At 42.3% G+C, this 21,062-nt stretch overlaps 1 protein-coding gene across 14 annotated transcripts in view; it reads left to right on the top strand.

The window, feature by feature from the left end:
• The window catches only part of TMEM241 (transmembrane protein 241), a 204,390-nt gene that overhangs the window by 111,291 nt on the left and 72,037 nt on the right, over positions 1-21,062 (top strand). Inside the window, exon 14 of one of the 14 annotated variants that reach the window (XM_063653490.1) lies at positions 6,001-6,033. The exons of the other annotated variants lie outside the window; for them this stretch is intronic. Coding sequence (XP_063509560.1) covers positions 6,001-6,006 — 6 coding nt within the window. The 3' untranslated portion in view covers positions 6,007-6,033. Of the gene's footprint in view, positions 1-6,000; positions 6,034-21,062 lie in introns of those variants that run through there. 14 annotated transcript variants of the gene reach the window in all.

Raw genomic sequence — 21,062 nt, 5'->3', positions numbered from 1 at the left:
TTTGTAGTCCAAATGGAATTAGGAGCCATTATTTTCAAGTCTCAAGTTAGTCCTTTGTACAATGACTACCCCTCCCCCTCCAGAAAAAAACAAAAGAATTTACTTTTTCAATGTTGATTTATCTTCTTGGAATTTGAAGTCTTCAGTTTCAGTGATGCAGTCACCAGTTGCTACCTGTGCCTTGCCTTCTGCCCAGAAAGGGAGGGTTTGTTATCTGTGAAAACATATTTTTTCCTTCAGGTGGGAGTAGGGGTGTTCTGGTAACTTCAGGCCTTGCATTCCCGCCTTGGAAATTTCACTGGGAGCAGTTTTGATCCTATTATTCCAAATTGCCACACATTTGCTGCCATTTGGCTGTGCCATTCAGAGCACTTTGCTTCCTTCGTGCACTCTTAAAATGTTAGGATAAGGGAGTACAACACTTTGGCAGTTATTAAATTTCATCTTTCTTTGGAGTATGCTATATACATTCTGTGCTTCATAGATAGCTAGAACACTCCATAAATCAGAACAGGAGTTCACTTTAAAGCACTGAGAGAGTGCCTTATTTTATCCCCAACAGTTAACCAGCCCAGTTTTGAGCCCATAGGCAGACAGTAGATGCATCTTTCATTGGGTTATTGAGCTATTGCTGTGTGAGCCACCCAGATCTGATCAGTCCTAATTATTTGAAGTCCGTATCTTCTATGAAGTCAGCCATGCTTATTATTATTTTCCTCGGGTTATAGTTGGGCTTTTTAAAGAATGTTTACTCTAAGAATTATGTAATATATAACCTGGTTTCTATACTTATGCTTTTTATGAAGGTTTTCTTGTCCCTGAAATTTTTTTTTCACGTTGCTTTGTGCAAAGATGTTATGTCAGCAAATGTATTCAGCAGGTGTATAGAGTGGCCTATCTTATAACTGGCTATGGAGATGAGACTGTAGAGAGTAGTGACAAGCAGCCCAGCGTTTCGGAGACAGAAAGACCTGGGTAAGAATCTCATTCTCTGGCAATATGACCTTGGAAAAATCAAATAACTTATTTATGTGTCAGTTTGCTTATATGTAAAATAGGAATAATTGCATACGCTTCACAGAAATGTGGCAAGAATTATTTAAAATAATGTATGTTAAGCAGTTACTGTTAGCTTTTTTTTTTTCCAATTTTTGAAGTATCTCAGCAGACCTGATATATCATTTTATCTAACATTTTGGAAGTGCTACACTGGTGTTTAAAGAAAAGGAAAAAAAAGTCCTGAAGATTGTTAGATGAGTCCTCTGTTGTTAGGTGAAATTTCAGCTTTCAGTTTGTATTTGGTTGGTAGTAAGAGAATGGGGAATTGAGAAAATGTGGTATTAACTCTGATGTGGAATCACACACCGAAAAGAATGGTTACAGTGAAAAAAACTGGCAATACGAAACGTTAGTGAGGATTGTAGAATGACATTTATGCTTTAGAAGATACCAAAGCTAAACAACATCTACATAATAACCCAGTAATCCCCCTCCTCAGTATTTACCCAAGAGAAACAAAGACATATGTTCACAACAAGATACGTTCAATGTTGTAGAATTAGATGGTGGTGGTAGCTGCATAACTGTGAGTATACTAAAAGCTATGGAATTGTTCTCTTCCACGGGGTGATTTTATGGTATGTGCATTATATCTCAGTAAGGCTGTTATTTTTTTAAAAAATGCATGTTCAAGGCCAAGTGTGGTAGCTCATGCCTGTAATCCCAGGGCTTTGGAAGACCAGGGTGAGAGGATCGCTTGAGGCCAGGAGTTTGAGACCAGCCTAGGCAACATAGTGAGACCTCATTTCTACAAAAAAAAAAATTCTTTTTAAATTAGCCAGGTGTAGTGGTGTGTGCCTGTGCTCCTAGCTCTTTGAGAGGCTGAAGTGGGAGGATTGCTTGAGCCCAGGAGTTCAAGACTGCAGTGAGTTATGATGACTCCACCACACTCTACCCTGGACAACAGAGCAAGACTCTATCTCAAAAGAAAAAAAAAAAAGACATGTTCAAGAAAATCCATGGCAGCTTTATTCATAATAGCATCTAACTAGATGGAATAGTCCGTAAATTTCATCTGTCCGTACAATGGAATCCTCACTGCAGTAGGAAAGGGCACGTGGCCACAGAGGGGATTCGGAATGGGTGAATGGATTGGGAGGAGTCTGCGGAGCCTGGTGCAATGCTGGGAAGGGCTGGTGTGTCTGTCCAGGTGGCAGCTGTGTGGGTGTTAATGGGTATAAATGCTCAGCAAGCCATGGACTTGAGATTCCTGTGCCTCATACACTACAAGGTATTTATGTTATACTTCAGTTTTAAAAATCGGATGTGGATGCTGTAATGGTGCCGCGCTCAGATAGCAGAGCCCCACGTGCTGAACCTGTCCTCCTGTTTGTTGGCCACTGGGAGGAAAAACAGGCCCGGCAGCTTCCCAAGCAGAGCCCTGGGGCCTCTTGCTTTGTGTTGTCTCCTGTACTACCAGTGGTGGCGGGGGCGGGTTTCACTTGCTGGGAAAAGGACACCTTGCGGCTGGGGCCTTGTTATTCTGGGTGGTGGCCACCGTTTCTCCTGAACGTCGTGGTTGGAGAGGGTTTCTAACAGATCTTCAGCTCGGTGCCAAGGTAAAGAAGGTGAGCTCAGACTTCCCGATAGCATTGCAGAAGCGTTTCTTGCTCTGGTCGTGCCCCACACAGGCGCGCTTTTCCTTCAGGGGCTGTGACTGATTATGGAAAACGGCACACCTGCCACTCTGTCAGACCATGAGTTTAATTGAGTGAACACCGCTGTTCCAGGGCTCTGCCTTTCGCTGAACGCTCCTGCTGGGCTCGGGCCTCCCGAGTAGCTGGAAGTACAGGTATGAGCCACCACGCCTGGCTAATTTTCCATTTTTTTGTAGAGATGGGGTCTCGCTAGTTGCCCAGGCTGCCCGTGGGCCTTTTCTGAAAGGCTCCTGTTGGTGGCTCTCTTCTCGTGTGGGTGCTGCTTGAGCGTCTGACTGTGATGGTGGTGAGCAGTCTCCTAGGGAAGGGGTGCTTGTGTTTGGACCCCCCGTGCTTTGCTGCTGTTGCATTTTTCTTTACATGTAACTGTACAATGTAGAAAACACCTCCAGGAAACTGAGAGGCTGGTGGAGACTAATGGAGAACAGATGAACGTAAGGGAAGCAGGTTGTCACGGGAGCCAGGAACTCACTCTGCAGCTCCGCAGAGCAGAGCCAGGCTGTCAGGGTGCACCTTAGGGACACCTGCAGCCCAACCATCCGGAGAGCTGAATGCCAGCCGTCCCCAGACATGAACAGGCATGGGCTGGGGTGTGGGAATGCAAATGGCGTGGTTTCCTGGTCAGAGTTTGAATTTTCCTGTAGGTATTTAATGTAGGGGGTATTCACCATTATTGAAGAAAATAACTTTTCCCTTAACTTGTGACTTTAATTTTGACCCATGATATCTCTAGAAAAAAAACCTTAGAAACCATTTAGTCCAGTATCTTCATTTAAAAAGTTCAAAAGGCTAATTATAGAAAATGTAGAAAGTAAATGAAAAAAAAGCTTATGGGACTCTACCGTAATAGACATTATAGAGTGTATTCTTTGGGAAATTTTTTTTATACACACATTCCTGAGGTTTTCTATCTGTTTTTACAGAAATGGGATTGTTCTTCACCTGTTGGGTTTCTTTTTTTTTTTTTTTATATGTACTTTAGGTTCTAGGGTACATGTGAACAACATACAAGTTTGATACATAGGTATACACCTGCCATGTTGGTTTGCTGCACCCATCAACTCATCATTTACATTAGGTATATCTCCTAATGCTATCCCTCCCACAGCCTCCCACCCCCAACAGGCCCCAGTGTGTGGTGTTCCCTGCCCTCTGTCCAAGTGATCTCATTATTCAGTTCCCACCTATGAGTGAGAACATGTGGTGTTTGGTTTTCTGTCCTTGTGATAGCTCAGAATGATGCTTTCCAGCTTTATCCATGTCCTGCAAAGGACATGAACTCATCCTTTTTTATGGCTGCATAGTATTCCATGGTATGTATGTGCCAAAGTTTCTTAATCCAGTCTGTCATTGATGGACATTGGGTTTGGTTCCAAGTCTTTGCTATTGTGAATGATGCCGCAATAAACATACATGTGCATGTGTCTTTATAGTACCATGATTTCTAATCCTTTGGGTATATACCCAGTAATGGGATTGTTGGGTCAAATGGTAATTCTAATTCTAGATCCTTGAGGAATCACCACACTGTCTTCCACAATGGTTGAACTAATTTACACTTCCACTAACAGTGTAAAAGCGTTCCTATTTCTCCACATCCTCTCCAGCACCTGTTGTTTCCTGACTTTTTAATGATTGCCATTCTAACTGGTGTGAGATGGTATCTCACTGTGGTTTTGATTTGCATTTCTCTGATGACCAGTGATGATGAGCATTTTTTCGTGTGTGCATTGGCTGCATAGATGTCTTCTTTTGAGAAGTGTCTGTTCATATCCTTTGCCCACTTTTTGATGCGGTGGTTCATTTTTTTTCTTGTAAATTTGTTTGAGTTCTTTGTAGACTCTGGATATTAGCCCTTTGTCAGAAGGATAGATTGCAAAAATTTTCTCCTATTCTGTAGGTTGCCTGTTCACTCTGATGGTAGTTTCTTTTGCTGTGCAGAAGCTCTTTAGTTTAATTAGATCCCATTTGTCAATTTTGGCTTTTGCTGCCATTGTTTGTGGTGTTTTAGTCATGAAGTCTTTGCCCATGCCTATGTCCTCAATGGTATTGCGTAGGTTTTCTTCTAGGGTTTTTATGGTTTTAGGTCTAACATTTAAGTCTTTAATCCATCTTGAATTAATTTTTGTATAAGTTGTAAGGAAGGGATCCAGTTTCAGCTTTGTACATATGGCTAGCCAGTTTTCCCAGCACCATTTATTGATAGGGAATCTTTTCCCCGTTTCTTGTTTTTGTCAGGTTTGTCAAAGATCAGATGGTTGTAGATGTGTGGTGTTATTTCTGAGGGCTCTGTCCTGTTCTATTGGTCTGTATCTCTGTTTTGGTACCAGTACCATGCTGTTTTGATTACTGTAGCCTTGTAGTGTGGTTTGAAGTCAGGTAGCGTGGTGCCTCCAGCTTTGTTATTTTGCTTAGGATTGTCTTGGCAATGTGGGCTCTTTTTTGGTTCCATATGAACTTTAAAGCAGTTTTTTTCCAATTCTGTGAAGAAAGTCATTGGTAGCTTGATGGGGATGGCATTGAATCTATAAATTACTTTGGGCAGTATGGCCATTTTCACAATATTGATTCTTCCTATCCATGAGCATGGAATATTCTTCCATTTGTTTGTGTCCTCTTTTATTTCATTGAGCAGTGGTATGTAGTTCTTCTTGAGGAGGTCCTTTACATCCCTTGTAAGTTGGATTCCTAGGTATTTTATTCTCTTTGTAGCAATTGTGAATGGGAGTTCACTCATGATTTGGCTCTCTGTTTGTCTATTATTGGTGTATAGGAATGCTTATGATTTTTGCACATTGATTTTGTATCCTGAGACTTTGCTGAAGTTGCTTATCAGCTTAAGGAGATTTTGGGCTGAGACGATGGGGTTTTCTAAATATACAACCATGTCATCTGCAAACAGAGGCAATTTGACTTCCTCTTTTCCTAATTGAATACCCTTTATTTCTTTCTCCTGGGCCTGATTGCCCTGGCCAGAACTTCCAACACTATGTTGAATAGGAGTGGTGAGAGACGGCATCCCTGCCTTGTGCCAGTTTTCAAAGGGAATGCTTCCAGTTTTTGCCCATTCAGAATGATATTGGCTGTAGGTTTGTCATAAATAGCTCTTATTATTTTGAGATATGTCCCATCAATACCTAATTTATTGAGAGTTTTTAGCAGGAAGGGCTGTTGAATTTTGTCAAAGGCCTTTTCTGCATGTATTGAGATAATCATGTGGTTTTTGTCATTGGTTCTGTTCATGTGATGGATTACTTTTACTGATTTGCGTATGTTGAATCAGCCCTAGGGATGAAGCCGACTTGATCATGGCGGATAAGCTTTTTGATGTGCTGCTGGATTTGGTTTGTGAGTATTTTATTGAGGATTTTCGTATCGATGTTCATCAGGGATATTGGTCTGAAATTCTCTTTTTTTGTTGTGTCTCTGCTAAGCTTTGTTATCAGGATGATGCTGCCCTCGTAAAATGAGTTAGGGAGGATTCCCTATTTTTTTTTTCTGTTGATTGGAATAGTTTCAGAAGGAATGGTACCAGCTCCTCTTTGTACCTCTGGTAGAATTTGGCTGTGAATCCGTCTGGTCCTGGACTTTTTTTGGTTGGTAGGCTGTTAATTATTGCCTCAATTTCAGAGCCTGTTATTGGTCTATTCAGAGATTCAACTTCTTCCTGGTTTAGTCTTGGGAGGATGTATGTGTCCAGGAATTTATCTATTTCTTCTAGATTTTCTAGTTTATTTGCGTAGAGGTGTTTATAGTATTCTTTGATGGTAGTTTGTATTTCTGTGGGATGGGTGGTGATATCCCCTTTATCATTTTTTATTGCATCTATTTGATTCTTCTTTCTTTTCTTCTTTATTAATCTTGCTAGTGGTCTATCAATTTTGTTGATCTTTTCAAAAAACCAGCTCCTGGATTCATTGATTTTTTTGAAGGGTTTTTCGTGTCTCTATCTCCTTCAGTTCTGCTCTGATCTTAGTTATTTCTTGCCTTCTGCTAGCTTTTGAATTTGTTTGTTCTTGCTTTTCTAGTTCTTTTAATTAGGGTGTTGATTTTAGATCTTTCCTGTTTTCTCTTGTGGGCATTTAGTGCTATAAATTTCCCTCTACACACTGCTTTAAATGTGTCCCAGAGATTCTGGCACATTGTGTCTTTGTTCTCATTGGTTTCAAAGAACATCTTTATTTCTGCCTTCATTTCGTTATTTACCCAGCAGTCATTCAGGAGCAAGTTGTTCAGTTTCCAGTTGTGCGGTTTTGAGTGAGTTTCTTAATCCTGAGTTCTAATTTGATTGCACTGTGGTCTGAGAGACAGTTTGTTGTGATTTCTGTTCTTTTACATTTGCTGTTTGTTATAATTTCTGTTCTTTTACATTTGCTGAGGAGTGCTTTACTTCCAACTATGTGGTCAATTTTGGAATAAGTGCAATGTGGTGCTGAGAAGGATGTATATTCTGTTGATTTGGGGTGGAGAGTTCTGTAGATGTCTATTAGGTCTGCTTGTGGCAGAGCTGAGTTCAAGTCCTGAATATCCTTGTTAACCTTCTGTCTTGTTGATCGGTTTAATATTAACAGTGGGGTGTTAAAGTCTCCCGTTATTATTGTGTGGGAGTCTAAGTCTCTTTGTATGTCTCTAAGGACTTGCTTTATGAATCTGGGTGCTCCTGTGTTGGGTGCATATGTATTTAGGATAGTTAGCTCTTCTTGTTGAATTGATCCCTTTACCATTATGTAATGGCTTTCTTTGTCTCTTTTGAACTTTGTTGGTTTAAAGTCTGTTTTATCAGAGACTAGGATTGCAACTCGTGCTTTTTTTTTTTTTCTTTCCATTTGCTTGGTAGATCTTCCTCCATCCCTTTATTTTGAGCCTATATGCGTCTTTGCACATGAGATGGGTTTCCTTAACATAGCACACTGATGGGTCTTGACTCTTTATCCAATTTGCCAGTCTGTGTCTTTTAATTGGGGCATTTAGCCCATTTACGTTTAAGGTTAGTATTGTTATATGTGAATTTGATCCTGCTATCACACAGAGCAGGGACTAGATGCTTTGTCCTGAGCACATGCTCAGTCAGTGACCACCAGAAACATGGCAGGGTCACCAGGCATATTGCTGGTCCCCCAGCATTTTGGAGATGGCCACACAATCAGCAAATCACATTTTGCTGTAGAGATGAATAAACCGAGTTACTAAGGGGTGCTGCAAGGGGATTCTGAAATGCATACTCCTTGCCTTCAGAAAATGTGCGTGTGCCTTGTCCACAGGCTTTAAGAGATCTTTATGAAAGGTAGCCACCGATGGGCATTGTTTTCTTCTTGATAGAAAAGGACACTTGATGGGCTCCTGGCTGTACCTAGATGGGGTGGGGGAACCCTTGCCAGGAGCTGACATTCCTTTTGTGGGACCAGGGAAAGGCCACAATTCATATTTCTATATATTTAGCTTTCTTGAAGAGGGGTACTTTATACATTGGAGGGGACAAGATAACACATTTCTTTACTCTGGATCTTTACATTGGACCTTGATGTGGCAGCTGACAGATTTATTAAATTAAAGGCTCTCTGCTTTCTTTGGAACATATGCTTGAATGTCTGTAACAATATTCTCGTGTTAAACTTAGAAGATAGATTAACATTGAATGGTTTCTCCCAAGCATTGGTTTGCCAGAATCTTAGGGACACTCAGTGTGTAACTGATCACGCACCTTCTTCACTTTGGCTGCCAGGAATCATGCGGCCACACTCAAGCCCCTCCTGTGTACAGCGGCCACCCTGGCGTGGATTTTGTCCTGGCCTCCCTCTGCCTTCCTCTCCTTGGTTTCCCCTTTCCTTCATGTTGCTTACCTACTTCTGATTGATATTTTATGTCTGAATTGATCTATCTTTTTAAGCTTCTTGAAAATTCTCACTGGAACAAGTCAGGAAATGAATAAAATCCCCTACCCCTTCAAAGAAAGATAATAAGGGAAAGAACAGAATTTAGTTCCTGAGAAATACTTTCTAGATTGTTCCTTTATTTTATAGAGGAACCTGAAATCCAGAGATGGGGATGGGTCTGCCTGAGGTTATTCAGCGACTTTGTGACCCAGCCAGGGAGCACCCAGGACTCTCCCTGCTGGCACGCTGCTCTCTCACAGACACACACGGGGCTGGGAGACGCTCTCTTGGCATCCATACAGAGGATTGCCCCTGGTCTGCTGATAAAACTGTATGCCTAATCTTCCTGGGACCAGCTGCCCCTCTTCTTTAAATGAATAGGATTCTCCATGGGACTTTTAAAATATGTTGCTAGGAAAAAGGGGTTTTAAACTATTGATTTTTTCACTCTCTTCAGTTTTCCTTTGGCTTTAGCAGTGGCCCTTTAACCACCGCACACTTGGCATTCCAGTTTACACTCAGTGGCGTAGACTGTGCTGGGCTCATTCATGCTGTTCCCCCTCCGTAGAATGCCCTTCCCACTCTTCCTCCCCTGGTAATTCCTGAGTGCCCTTAAGGCTTAGCACAGGACTCAGCCCTAAGTGGAGTTTGTTCCCATAACATTCAGAGTCTGCCCATGTCTTAGCACTTACCCTATGATAATATTGACATTCTTTGCTTTAGCTAACCCAGCGTGGGGTGTTGTGAGGGCAGATCTCCCCTTTCATGTCGCCTCTCTAGTGCCCTGTGTGGTGCTCAGTGAACGTAATTTGGCCTCAACTTCATTCCAGCAAAAACCCAAAGCCCTTTTCCTTTTTCACTTGTAATTCAATGAAAGTGTCTTCTGAAACATTCAGCCTTTTTAAACAAACTTTCATTTTTTAAACTCTCCAAAAGAGCAAGGGAAGGTGTCTTAGCTCGATTGCCATGACAAAATATCACAGACTGGGTGGCTTACACAATAGAAATTTACTTTCTCACAGTTCTGGAGGCTGCGATGTCCAAGAGTAAGCCAGGAGCAAGGTGCCGGCAGGGTGGGTGTGCTGTGAGAGCTCCCTCCTGGGGTTTCAGATGGCTGCCTTCTCCCTGTGCACTCACATGAACTCTTCTTTGTGCACCTGGGGGAGCTGGGAGGAGAGCAAACTCTGCTCTCTTTTTATTTATTTATTTATTTTCTGATTTCTTCTTCTTTTTTTTTTTTTTTTTTTTTGAGACAGAGTCTCACTCCCTCGCCCAGGCTGGAGTGCAGTGGTGCGATCTCGGCTCACTGCAACCTCCACCTTCTGGGTTCAAGTGATTCTTCTGCCTCAGCCTCCTGAGTAGCTGGGACTACAACTACAGGCTGTGCAACCATGCCTGGCTAATTTTTGTAGTTTAATAAAGATGGTGATTCACCATGTTGGCCAGGCTGGTCTCGAACTCCTGACCTCAGGTGATCCACCCGCCTTGGCCTCCCAAAGTGCTGGGATTACAGTCATGAGCCACCATACCCGGCCTCTGGTCTCTTTAAATCTCATGGTGAGGGCTCCACATTCATGACCTCATCTAAACTAAATCATCTCCCAAAGGCCCCATCTCCAAATACTATCACATTAGGGGTTGGGCTTCAACGTGTGAATTATGGACAATTCAGTCCATGGCAAATAGGTTGTGTGGCAAGAGCTGGAAGGTCTTCATGGTTTGTGTAAATGTATTGTGCAAGTTTTGTATGTTCCTAAAAAGTTTTCTCTGGTCATGTAAAACTGAGTGTGACCAAACTTGGAGCCAGGGTCCAGTCCTTGATGTCATGTAGAGGGCTCACTTCTTCCAGCCAATGCTCTTCAGGAAGTGTTGAGCTAAATAAAGGAAGGAGGCAGGTGAAAAGCAGGCAACAGGGTTTTACCTAATGGGCAACCACATCTCCTACCTTTGAATGTTACAAGGAAGTGTTGGGGTCTGGGGTCTGGATATTTCTCTTTTGGCAGATCTATTCTTTCACCTCCATTACTGCTAAATGTAACAGTAGTGTGAATTGAAGTTATTGTTAAATCAAAAGTTGATGAACAAATCCTCACAGTCTTGGAGTAAGCATAATTATGGTGCTTTTATTGAACGCTCCTTTGAGCTTAAATTCATGTAATTTCTAAAAATAGTCTGCAGAGATTAGATCTGTGCTTTGAGTAAATCCAAACAACTTAGCAAATAAAAACATCTTAACCACATGCCCTTCCTTTCCACAAGCACAGATTTCTGCTTAACTTGGGAGACTGGTAGAACTTTCTAGCTAGCAGGACAAAAGTTTAAAAAATAACTGGCACAAATAGATCATTCTAAAAGTATGTCTGACAGTAGAAGAGTACATTTACTAAGTTAAATGAAACCAAGAAGTGAAAAGTACTAGAATGGGGGATTAAGAGACTCCATACCAGGTTGTCACTGATTTGAGTTTGAAGGAAAATTAGGGAAGTCTCAAACTCTCCATTTGTCTTCTACAATTGGGTGTTCTAAGTATGTTAACATTACTCCGCCTTTTATTACTACTTGGAAAAGAAGAAATACTTGGCAAATTTATAGCCCATCTATTTAAAGAAAATTATAATAGCAAATAAAGAAACAACACAATCAAGTATTTTAGGACAAACTGAAGTGGAATGCCCAAAGAGAAAGATGGAGGAAGAAGTCCTCCAAAGGTTCTGTGAAACACCAGTTCAGCAGACATGCTATGAATATGGCCTTCTCAGAAATGTAAGCACCAGAGAAAAGTCGGATATCCAACCCAGGGAAGAGCTAACACCTTAGCATAACTGTGCCAGGAAGATTGCAAGTCCAAAAGGCCCACATGTTTCTGAAGTTATGCCTTTGTTAAAGAGTTCAGAGTTTTGGTACTTGAATTCTACTACCCACTCCACCTCCCTTCTCGGGATATAAACCAAGAGAACATATGGACAAGGAATAGTAAGTGGGAAACAAAGTTGAGTTAAACCAAAAACACTCAACCCTGGCTGGAAGCAGAGACTTTCTGCTCCCCATGCAAGGCACGGCTTCCTTTCCATCCTCCTCCCTAAACCACAACACGTGGAGATGGAGAGTCAAGAGAATGTTATTGCATAGATTCAAGAGAAGAGACTGTGGAGTCTGGGTTCCTGCCTTTAAAAAATTAGAGTCTCACTGACTAGTGTAAAATAAATGTACAATCAGATACACAATTATTCCCCTTGGAATGAACTTGGAAGATATTGAAATGATACAAGTGAAGGCAGAAGAGTTCCCTCCTCCGTGGGCAGAGAAAGATTCGTGAGGAGAGGGAGCTGAATATTCCTCTCGCCTCCAGCCTGCCATAGTCATTACCATCAATTACACTTTATCTGAAACCCTGTATCCGAAGGGAAAAAGACTGTGTGCCCTTGATAAAGTTCTGTTGCCCCAGGCTGGGATATACAAAAACCTAGACTATGATTTTTTTAAGCTAATTAAAATTGTCATGATGAGTTAATAAAATTGTTGCTGAATGGGAAGTTGTTCAGAACAAATGAAAAGGCCAGCCAGGTGTGACGGCTCACACCTGTAATCCCAGCACTTTGGGAGGCCATGGCGGATGGGTTGTTTGAGCCCAGGAGTTCAACGCCAGCCTGGCCAACATGGTGAAACCCCATCTCTACAAAATATACAAAAATTAGCCGGGTGTGGTGGCTCATGCCTGTAGTCCCAGCTACTCAGGAGGCTGAGACGGAAAATCAGTTGAGCCTGGGAGTTTGAGGCTGCAGTGAGCCGTGATTGCACCACTAGACTCCAGCCTGGGCGACAGAGCAAGACCTTGTCTAAAAAAAAAAAAAAAAAAAGACTTCCCACTTTGTGTCATGATGGTGTCCAGTGGCTCTAGGGAAATAGTGGTTGGCTGAGCCTGGTTTGAAAACCAGTAGCTTAGACCATCTCTCTGGGTCTGTTTTTGCATGTATACAAAAAAGGGAAACCTACTTCAGAGTAGACTGTTGTACCTTGTGACAGGCCAGTATCTCAACTGAAACAACTAGGGGAAAAATAAATAAATCACAAAAATCATATTTTTAAGAAAACTGGAGAGCTGTTAAGCAAATTTCCAGAGAGTGAAGAACGCTTCCTAGCTATACTGAGTAACCAAGCTGTTTTCCTCATGGTAAGGGCAAGGAAGCCCTCTGGGTGTGGGCTAAGGATCTGGCTTGGTCCAAAAAGAGGAAATATTAGGGAAAGAGAAACTAGCAGAGTTTAGGCAGTCATATTGAACTGGTTTGATGGACTGGAAGCTAGAATAGCCCCAAAGGAAGTCTAGTTTTTCCCATGAGGCATTTGCTGAGTTCTGGGGTGGTACAGCAGGCTGCAGGTGTGAAAACTCTCATAGCCTAGGGGTATTTAGGAGACAAAGTCCTGCTAGAAGAAGGAGACTGCAGCAAAAGCACAAGTCTTCCCCTAAAGACAGTTGCCACGTGTTGAACCTGCATGGATGAGAGGCTAAAAAGCTAAGGTCAAAACCTCAGAAAGGCAGACCTTTTGTGGATGAGGAGATAGAGATCCACCAAGCTCTTAAACACAAGTCTGGGAGGGCTTACAACTAAGGGACTAGATAAAATAGAGGTGGACTAAGTTACTAGAGCTGCAGGCTATTGCTGAGTCACTAAATCCCTAGTTGGATTGAGCTCATCACCCTATTAGAGGCAAAGGGGAATGCTTCCTGGTAGAAGCTATCCTCTGGAGCTTCTACAGTTCTTCTATACCTATGTCCAGCATGTAATCAAAGACATAAGCATGTAAATAGGCAGGAAAGGATAACTGATAATCAAGTGGGGAAAAATAATAGGAACAGAACTACAGATGATGTTAGCAATAACTTAAAAATGACTGGATAATATGTTAAAGAAAATAGAGGAAAAGATGGATAAAATAATGAGACAATCCAGTGCAAGATTAGAATCTGTTTTTTTTTTAAATCAAATAGCTATTATAGAACTGAAAAATACATCTGAAATTAATAATTTATCTGAGGGGTCTAAGAGCCCACTGGGCACGATGTAGCAGGATTGGTGAACTCAAGGTCAGTAGAAAATACTCAAAGTGAAACACAAGAGGAAAAAAGGATAGAAAGAGCAGAACTGAGCATAAGAGACACGAGGGAAATGTTCATAAGATCTAATATTTGTGGAATTGTAGTTCTAGAAGAACAGGAGAGAGAGATTGGGCAGAAGCAATGTTTGAAGGGATGCTGGCTGAGAATTTTGTAAAACTATTCACTGCCATCAACCCATGGATTCAAGAAGCTCCCAAACCCCACATATAAGATACAAATAAAACCATACTTAGGTATATCCTACTCAGACTATCAAATTTATCTTTGAAAACCAACAATAAATTTAAAAATCTTGAAATCAACTAGAGAAAAAGAGCATTACCTTAAATCGAAGAAGCAACCACAAAGCCAGTGGCTGACTTTTTACCTGAAACAATGAGTACTCATAGACAATGAAATGACATCTTTATTTTATTTTATGCCTCTGGCCCTTGGCTGCAGAAATGACATCTTTACAGTGCTGAAATAGGCCGGGTGCGGTGGCTCATGCCTGTAATCCCAGTACTTTGGAAGGCCGAGGCGGGCGGATCACCTGAGGTCAGGAGTTTGAGACCAGCCTGGCCAACATGGTGAAACCCCGTCTCTACTAAAAATACAAAAAATTAGCTGGGCATGGTGGCGCACGCCTGTAATCCCAGCTACTCAGGAGGCAGGAGAATTGCTTGAACCCCGGAGGCAGAGGTTGCAGTGAGCCAAGATCACACCATTGCACTCCAGCCTGGGCAATGAGAGCGAAACTCCATCTCAACAAAAAAAAAATACAAAAATTAGGTGGGCATGGTGGCGGGCATCTGTAATCCCAGCTACTCAGGAGGCTGAGGCAGGATAATTGCTTGAACCTAGGAGGCGGAGGTTGCAGTGAGCCAAGATCGTGCCATTGCACTCCAGCCTGGGCAACAGAGCGAGACTCCATCTCTAAATAAATAAATAAAGCACTGAAATAAAGTAAGGGGAGAGATTAGGTCATCTCAACACTGCATTCCCTTCTGACTCTAAAATAACTGGTTACCAACCTCTTCAGAATTACTATGAAAGCTGGGTGCGGTGCCTCACACCTGTAATCCTGGCACTCTGGGAGGCCAAGGTGGGTGGATCACTTGAGGTCAGGAGGTCGAGACCAGCCTGGCCAACATGATGAAAACCTGTCTCTACTAAAAATACAAAAATTAGCCAGGCGTGGTGGCATGCACCTGTGATCCCAGCTACTTAGGAGGCCGAGGCAGGAGAATCAGTTGAACCTAGGAGGCAGAGGTTGCAGTGAGCCAAGATCATGCTACAGTACTCCAGCCTGGGTGACAGAGCGAGACTCCATCTCAAAAAAAAAAAAAAAAAAAAAGAAAAAGAAAAATTACTATGAAGAATTTGAAGAATTACTAAATAAGGTTTCTAGACTCCTTTATTAAATATATTAATACATGCTTATTAGATCTAATCCTCAAATGTCTACTGAATCACATATCATATCACATAGATGGGTTTATATCACATAGCATGATATTGACTTTTTCCTAACATCACATTGGAAGCTCATTATAAATCAAGGGCAGTAGTACATAATTTGGATAGATCATGTTGTAAAGTAAAATATAATGTTTGAAGATAGAATAAATGAATGGCTCTATGAAAAGGAAACCGTGATATATCTATATGATACATGTATAGTGTTAATTAAGATGTTGGGTGAAATAGTGACTTAGAATTCCTTGCTACGTAAAATGTGACCATGGCACATACCAAAAGCACAAGCAACAAAAGAAAAATTAGATAAAGTGAACTTCATCAAAATTAAAAACTGTTGAGCTGCAAAGGACACCACCAAGAAGGTGAAAAGACAACCCACAAACAAATCATATATCTGATATGGTACTCATATCTACAACATATACAGAACTCTTATACCTCAATCATTTTTAAAAACCCCAATTTTTAAAGTGGGCAAGGGATCTAGACAGTTCTCCAAAGAAGACGAACAACTGGCCACTAAGCCCATGAAAAAGATGCTCAGTGTCATTAGTCATCAGGGAAATACAAACCAAAACCGCAGTGAGGTATCCCTTCACACCCACTAGTATGGCTAGAATTAAAAAGAAAGATAACCAGGATGTGAAGAAATTGGAACCTTCTTTGTAGACATTTAAAATTTTCTATAATGAAACACATATGATTGGGCGCAGTGGCTCTCACACCTGTAATCCCAGCACTTTGGGAGGCCAAGGAGGGTGGATCATTTGAGGTCAGGAGTTCGAGATCAGCCTGGCCAACATGGTGAAACTGTCTCTACTAAAAATACAAAAATTACCTGGGTGTGGTGGTACACGCCTGTAATCCCAGCTACTCGGGAGGCTGAGGCACAAGAATCGCTTGAACCCTGGAGGTGGAGGTTGCAGTGAGCAGACATTGACCACTGCACTGCAGCCTGGGGGGACAGAGCGAGACTCTGTCTGAAAAAAAAAGAAAAGAAAAGAAACATATAAAAAGACAAAGTATATCTAATCTACAATGGTAGATCTTCAGATCTTTGGAGGGGAGGGAGAAAAGTAGTTGTATGGGGACACAAGTGACACTGATGCTGTTCCTTGGTTACATACATGTATTCACTCTGTAATCATTTATTAAGGTTTACATGAGTGCTTTTTGCATGTATTTCTGCATGCATGGTATATATCAATAAATATTAAATATTCCATATTTGCACAAAAGAATTGGAACCCTCACACACTGCTGGTGGAAATGTAAAATGGTGCAGTACATGATACCTGCAGTGATGAAGGGCTGATCGAGATAGTGATGATGATGCCTTGTTTCACCAGGTTCTGGCCCATTTCATTGATGCCATGAAGTGGTTCTGTGATGTTTGGCAATTTTTGGATACTTTTACTCAAACTAGGAACATAGCAATAATCAGGGATTCAATCCTATCTTCCTATGAGAATTACAAGGGGATCTTTTTAAAAATGCTAAATCCTGGGCTTCAGTCCAAGAAATTTTTATTTGGTTGATATGGAACAGGATATTAGTGGTGTGTGTGTGTGTGTGTGTGTGTGTGTGTGTGTGTGTGTAACTTCTCCCAGGATTTTGGATGTGCCATCAGGGCTGAGAACTACTGAGCCAGGATTAAGCAAAGCCACTGTTGAGTGTTAGCTTGGAGTTAGAAAGGAGAGTGCCACAGGACTCAGGAGACTTGGGTTTTAGTTCCAACTCTTCCTTTGTTTAAACTGTATGCTTTGAGCAAGGTAGTTATTCTCTGTGAGCTTCAGTTTCTTCTCTGTAGAAATGGGGCCAAGCAGCCTCCTGTGCAGGGATGTTGTGGGGATCACGTGAGATTTTCTCTGTGACAGCAGAGCCTGGTGTCTGGGACATTTTATGCCCTCATCACATTTTGGTTACTTTCTTCCCTTATCTTTCATGAACTAGATACTCATGTCACAGTTTTCTAGTTTCATTCTCTTGTTGATGCTTCTATAAGATGTAGGAGTTTGTTAAAAGTCACCTAAGATTTCTCTAGGTTTAAAATTTATCCTTCCTTCACATGAACCTAATCTCTTTTTGTTCCTCATCTATGTTCTCAATCCCATTGTGCTTATAATAAATGTTGTTCTGATATCTGGCAAAATTAATGGTTCATATATTTTGATGAGGCAATATTAAATACTGTTAATAGCCATGCCTGGAGTTTAACATGAGTTGTCCCTTGTTAATAATTACACTGATTGTAGTAATAAATCATAGGATGGGTAATAAGGGTTAATTGAAATTTTTTTAATGCCAAATAGAGTTATGAGTATAGGCCGTGATTTCTATCTAGTGGACTTGGAATAGTTCTATGGGTTCTAGGAGAAAAAGAGCCTGCTCTCAGATGATAAATTTTATATTAGATTTACTCTTTAACCTGGAAGGAAGACCAGGTTGGTAACATTCATATGTGAGTCTGCAACACAGACAGACTCCAAGACTGTCTGAAATACACCTCCAACTCTGTGGCCTGTGGGAGAGCTGGAGTCCGCCCGTCCCTGGAGAGGTAACAGTGCAGCGTGTTTGTACACCAGCTGGAGAAAGTCATTCTGGAGCCTTGTGGCTGGAGTTGGAGGGTATAGAACAGAACTCTCACATGTTAATGTGTATGCATATCACCTGGGCATTTGTGCCAGTGCAGATGCTGTTTAGTAGGTCAGAGGTGGAACCTGAGATTCTGCATTTTGTGCAAGCTCCCAGGTGTTGCTGATGCTGCTTATCTGTGACCACACTTTGCATGGCAGATAGAAGAAAGCTACCTGTTGTTCTGCCTGCCAGCACTTCCCATACCTTCCTCCAATAAAATGTTCTTTTTTCTTCCAACCATGAAGTTCTTGAGTGAGCTTCCATATTCTTATATGACTCGGCCTCCCAGGCCACAGTCAGTTGGTCCAGGAGCCAATTAGAATCTTCCCTGGTATTTTGGGACTAGAATCCAGAGAGATCTAGGCTTAGATCCTCTCTGTGAAGCTCTTTCTAACTCTTATGGAGGGAACTGGTCAAGGATAAGGGGTAGAGAGAATGTCCCAGTGGTTCTCAAGTCCTTGGTTCCAGTTTTCTCAAATATATGAAAAAGGATTAAACAACAAAACAAAACAGCATTGTGACCTTAAAAGTTATATTACCAGCTCTGATTATCTGATGCAGAAACTGTTATCAGGCCCTTATCACATGCAAGTCTCTGTTGCTAGCCCCTGAACGTTCAAAGATGAATAGCACGTGCCCTGATTGGGAGAAGACCACATATTGCAAATAGGGTTTGGCATGTGCAATGGCAAGGGGCTGTGGGAGCCTTGAGAGGAAGTGCTTGATCCAGTTGGGTGTGTGGACGGGGCCCAAGTTCAGTAAAAGTTTTCTCAAGATGGATTTTTGAACGGTGAGTAGGAATTATGTCGGCTATATCGACGGACCTAGAAATGTTTCCAGGCAGAGAGAACTTGCTGAGCAAAAGCAATATGAGGGTAGGAAACTGTGTTTGAAAAATTGCAACCCCTTTAAAAGGGAGGTACATGGCTGTAACTGGGCTGAAGAAGCAGGCAAGGGAGAGTTTTGTATGCATCACTTTTTTCTTGAGAGTCGTATGCATTTAAAAACCAATAGAACAATAAACCTAAATCTTTGATTGTCTCCCAAATACCTGATAATCTGGCAGGTTCCTACTTACAACACCCCCCACCACCACCACCATTTTCCCCTTAAATGGAAAATTTGTCTTAGGATTGAAATGAATGTTTGAAAAACAAACCTGATCTGCTTTAAATACCAAAATCTGTTTAAATAACACAGAGGTTGTGACAGCCGTTGACAAAGCCAGGAAGTTCAAAGCCCTGTGGCTGACACATCGTATTGAGTTCTGCTGTTGTTGGCACCCCTCTGCCTGTGGCAGGTCCTGGTGTTTGTTATTCGGGTCTGTGTGTGAGAAGGAGACATTCCTCAGATGACAAGACTCTTTCTTCTTTGGGAAAAATCTGTTTTTTAAAATGCTTTTTATAAGCAAGTACACCAATTGATAGTACAGGTGATGACTATTTCTTAGGTCTTCTTGAATGGCTAGTTCCAAGAGTAACTTGAAAGTTTTTTCATGGGCAGATTTTAGTCATTTCAAGAGGGTTTTTCAAAAATGTTTATGCTTTTACTAACATTTTTGGAGGACAAAATGTAATGTATGAGAAAGACTCTTGTGCCTTGGGGAATATTATCGCATTGAAGGTGGTGTCAGAGCACTTAGTAGCCCCCCAGGGTAAGCACACTGCAGTAGGCTTGTTAACATCTGGGACGTGACTCTCAGCCCTGGAATACTGGGAGCTTGGTTTTATCCCATGACCACACAGTGAGATGCACTGGGATCGATTTCTGTTACTTAGAGGAAAGGATTGCTTGATGCAACAGGAGACCAATCCACTGATACTGTGGAGCAAGTGACATGACACCTAAAGCCTTGGAGCATGAGGCCTTTTGCACACATTTCTGAAGAGGAAGGCAAGGATGGCTAGAATTTGGGAGACTGTCACTCCAAGGTGTGTCCAAGCCTAAGAGGCTATTCTTGTGGAGGCTGGCTCTGGAGCTCTGAAGGTGCAGCTGGTGGGTGCTGTATGTAGTGTCCGCTGGAGCATAATAGTTAAGTTCTAAACCTGGCAGATTGGACACAGGGCTGGAAATCCAGGCAATGGTCAGTACTCAGTGGAGAGTCCTTCTGGATTATTAGTCCTAGTTCTGTGGGGCATCAGTCAAGGTTCTAGTCACAAGGCCAAGGTCTGGCCAGAGCCAGGCAGCCTAGAAAGCTCCCTTCCCTGGGTTGGAGGTCAGAGTCAAGTGTGGACCACAAAGAGGGAACCTGGTGTGGCTTGAGAGTCAGGACCAAAGCAAGGTCCCACTCAGTGGACTTGTGGCCTTGGGTGGTTGGGGTGCAGTGAGAGAGGAGGGGAGCAAAGAGGCAGCTTCAGTGGTTCCATCCTCAGTGCTAATACCTGGGGGCCCTGTGCCCTAGGTCCTACCACCAGAGGGATCACTCAGGAAGCCCCTGGTACAAATGGAAAAACCAATGCATTCCCACAACTAGTGCTTAGCAAATGATGGGGAGGTGGCAATGATGCTCTTCAAGGGCTAGGCAGGAAGTGAAAAGTGGGTAGATTTCACACCTGTGTGTTTTTGGTAGAATTACTGATCATCCTGGGTGACCTTGTGACCCAGGAGCTGGAAGTCAGGAATTAAAGTTATGCTTCTTGTCACACACTCACACCAGTGCATTCCTTTGTAAGCCTCCAAATGCTCCAGAGTCCCAGGGGGCTCCTTTTTTTTTTTTTCTTTTCTCTATTTTACCCCTTTGCTTTTAAATGCTTATTTTGGGCTTAATGATAAAAGATTTTGTTTCTGTGCTGACACTACATGTTCCTACATGTCTCAGAGCAGATTTTGAGCTTTCAAGCACATGAGGAGCCTCTTCCCCAGAGCTGACTTTCCAAGTGAGCAAAAAGGAAGCCAGTACCAAGCCTGTTGCATGTTCATGTGCCCTCCAGGGAGGATTGGAGGCTCAGGTTCTTTTTTTTTTTTTTTTTTTTGAGGTGAGAGTCTCACTCTGTCGCCTAGGCTGGAGTGCAGTGGTGTGATCTCAGCTCACTGCATGCTCCCTCTCCCGGGTTCCAGCGATTCTCCTGCCTCAGCCTCCCGAGTAGCTGGGACTACAGGCGCCCGCCACCACGCCCCGCTAATTTTTTGTATTTTTAGTAGAGACGGGGTTTCACCATTTTAGCCAGGATGGTCTTGATCTCCTGACCTCGTGATCCGCCCGTCTCAGCCTCCCAAAGTGCTGGGATTACAGGCGTGAGCCACCATGCCCGGTCAGCT

Source organism: Pongo pygmaeus, chromosome 17 (genome assembly GCF_028885625.2).
Source record: "Pongo pygmaeus isolate AG05252 chromosome 17, NHGRI_mPonPyg2-v2.0_pri, whole genome shotgun sequence".
In the NCBI taxonomy this organism is placed as follows: domain Eukaryota; kingdom Metazoa; phylum Chordata; class Mammalia; order Primates; family Hominidae; genus Pongo; species Pongo pygmaeus.
Note: the sequence above shows the minus strand (reverse complement) of the source record. Positions and strands in the feature narration are given on the sequence as shown.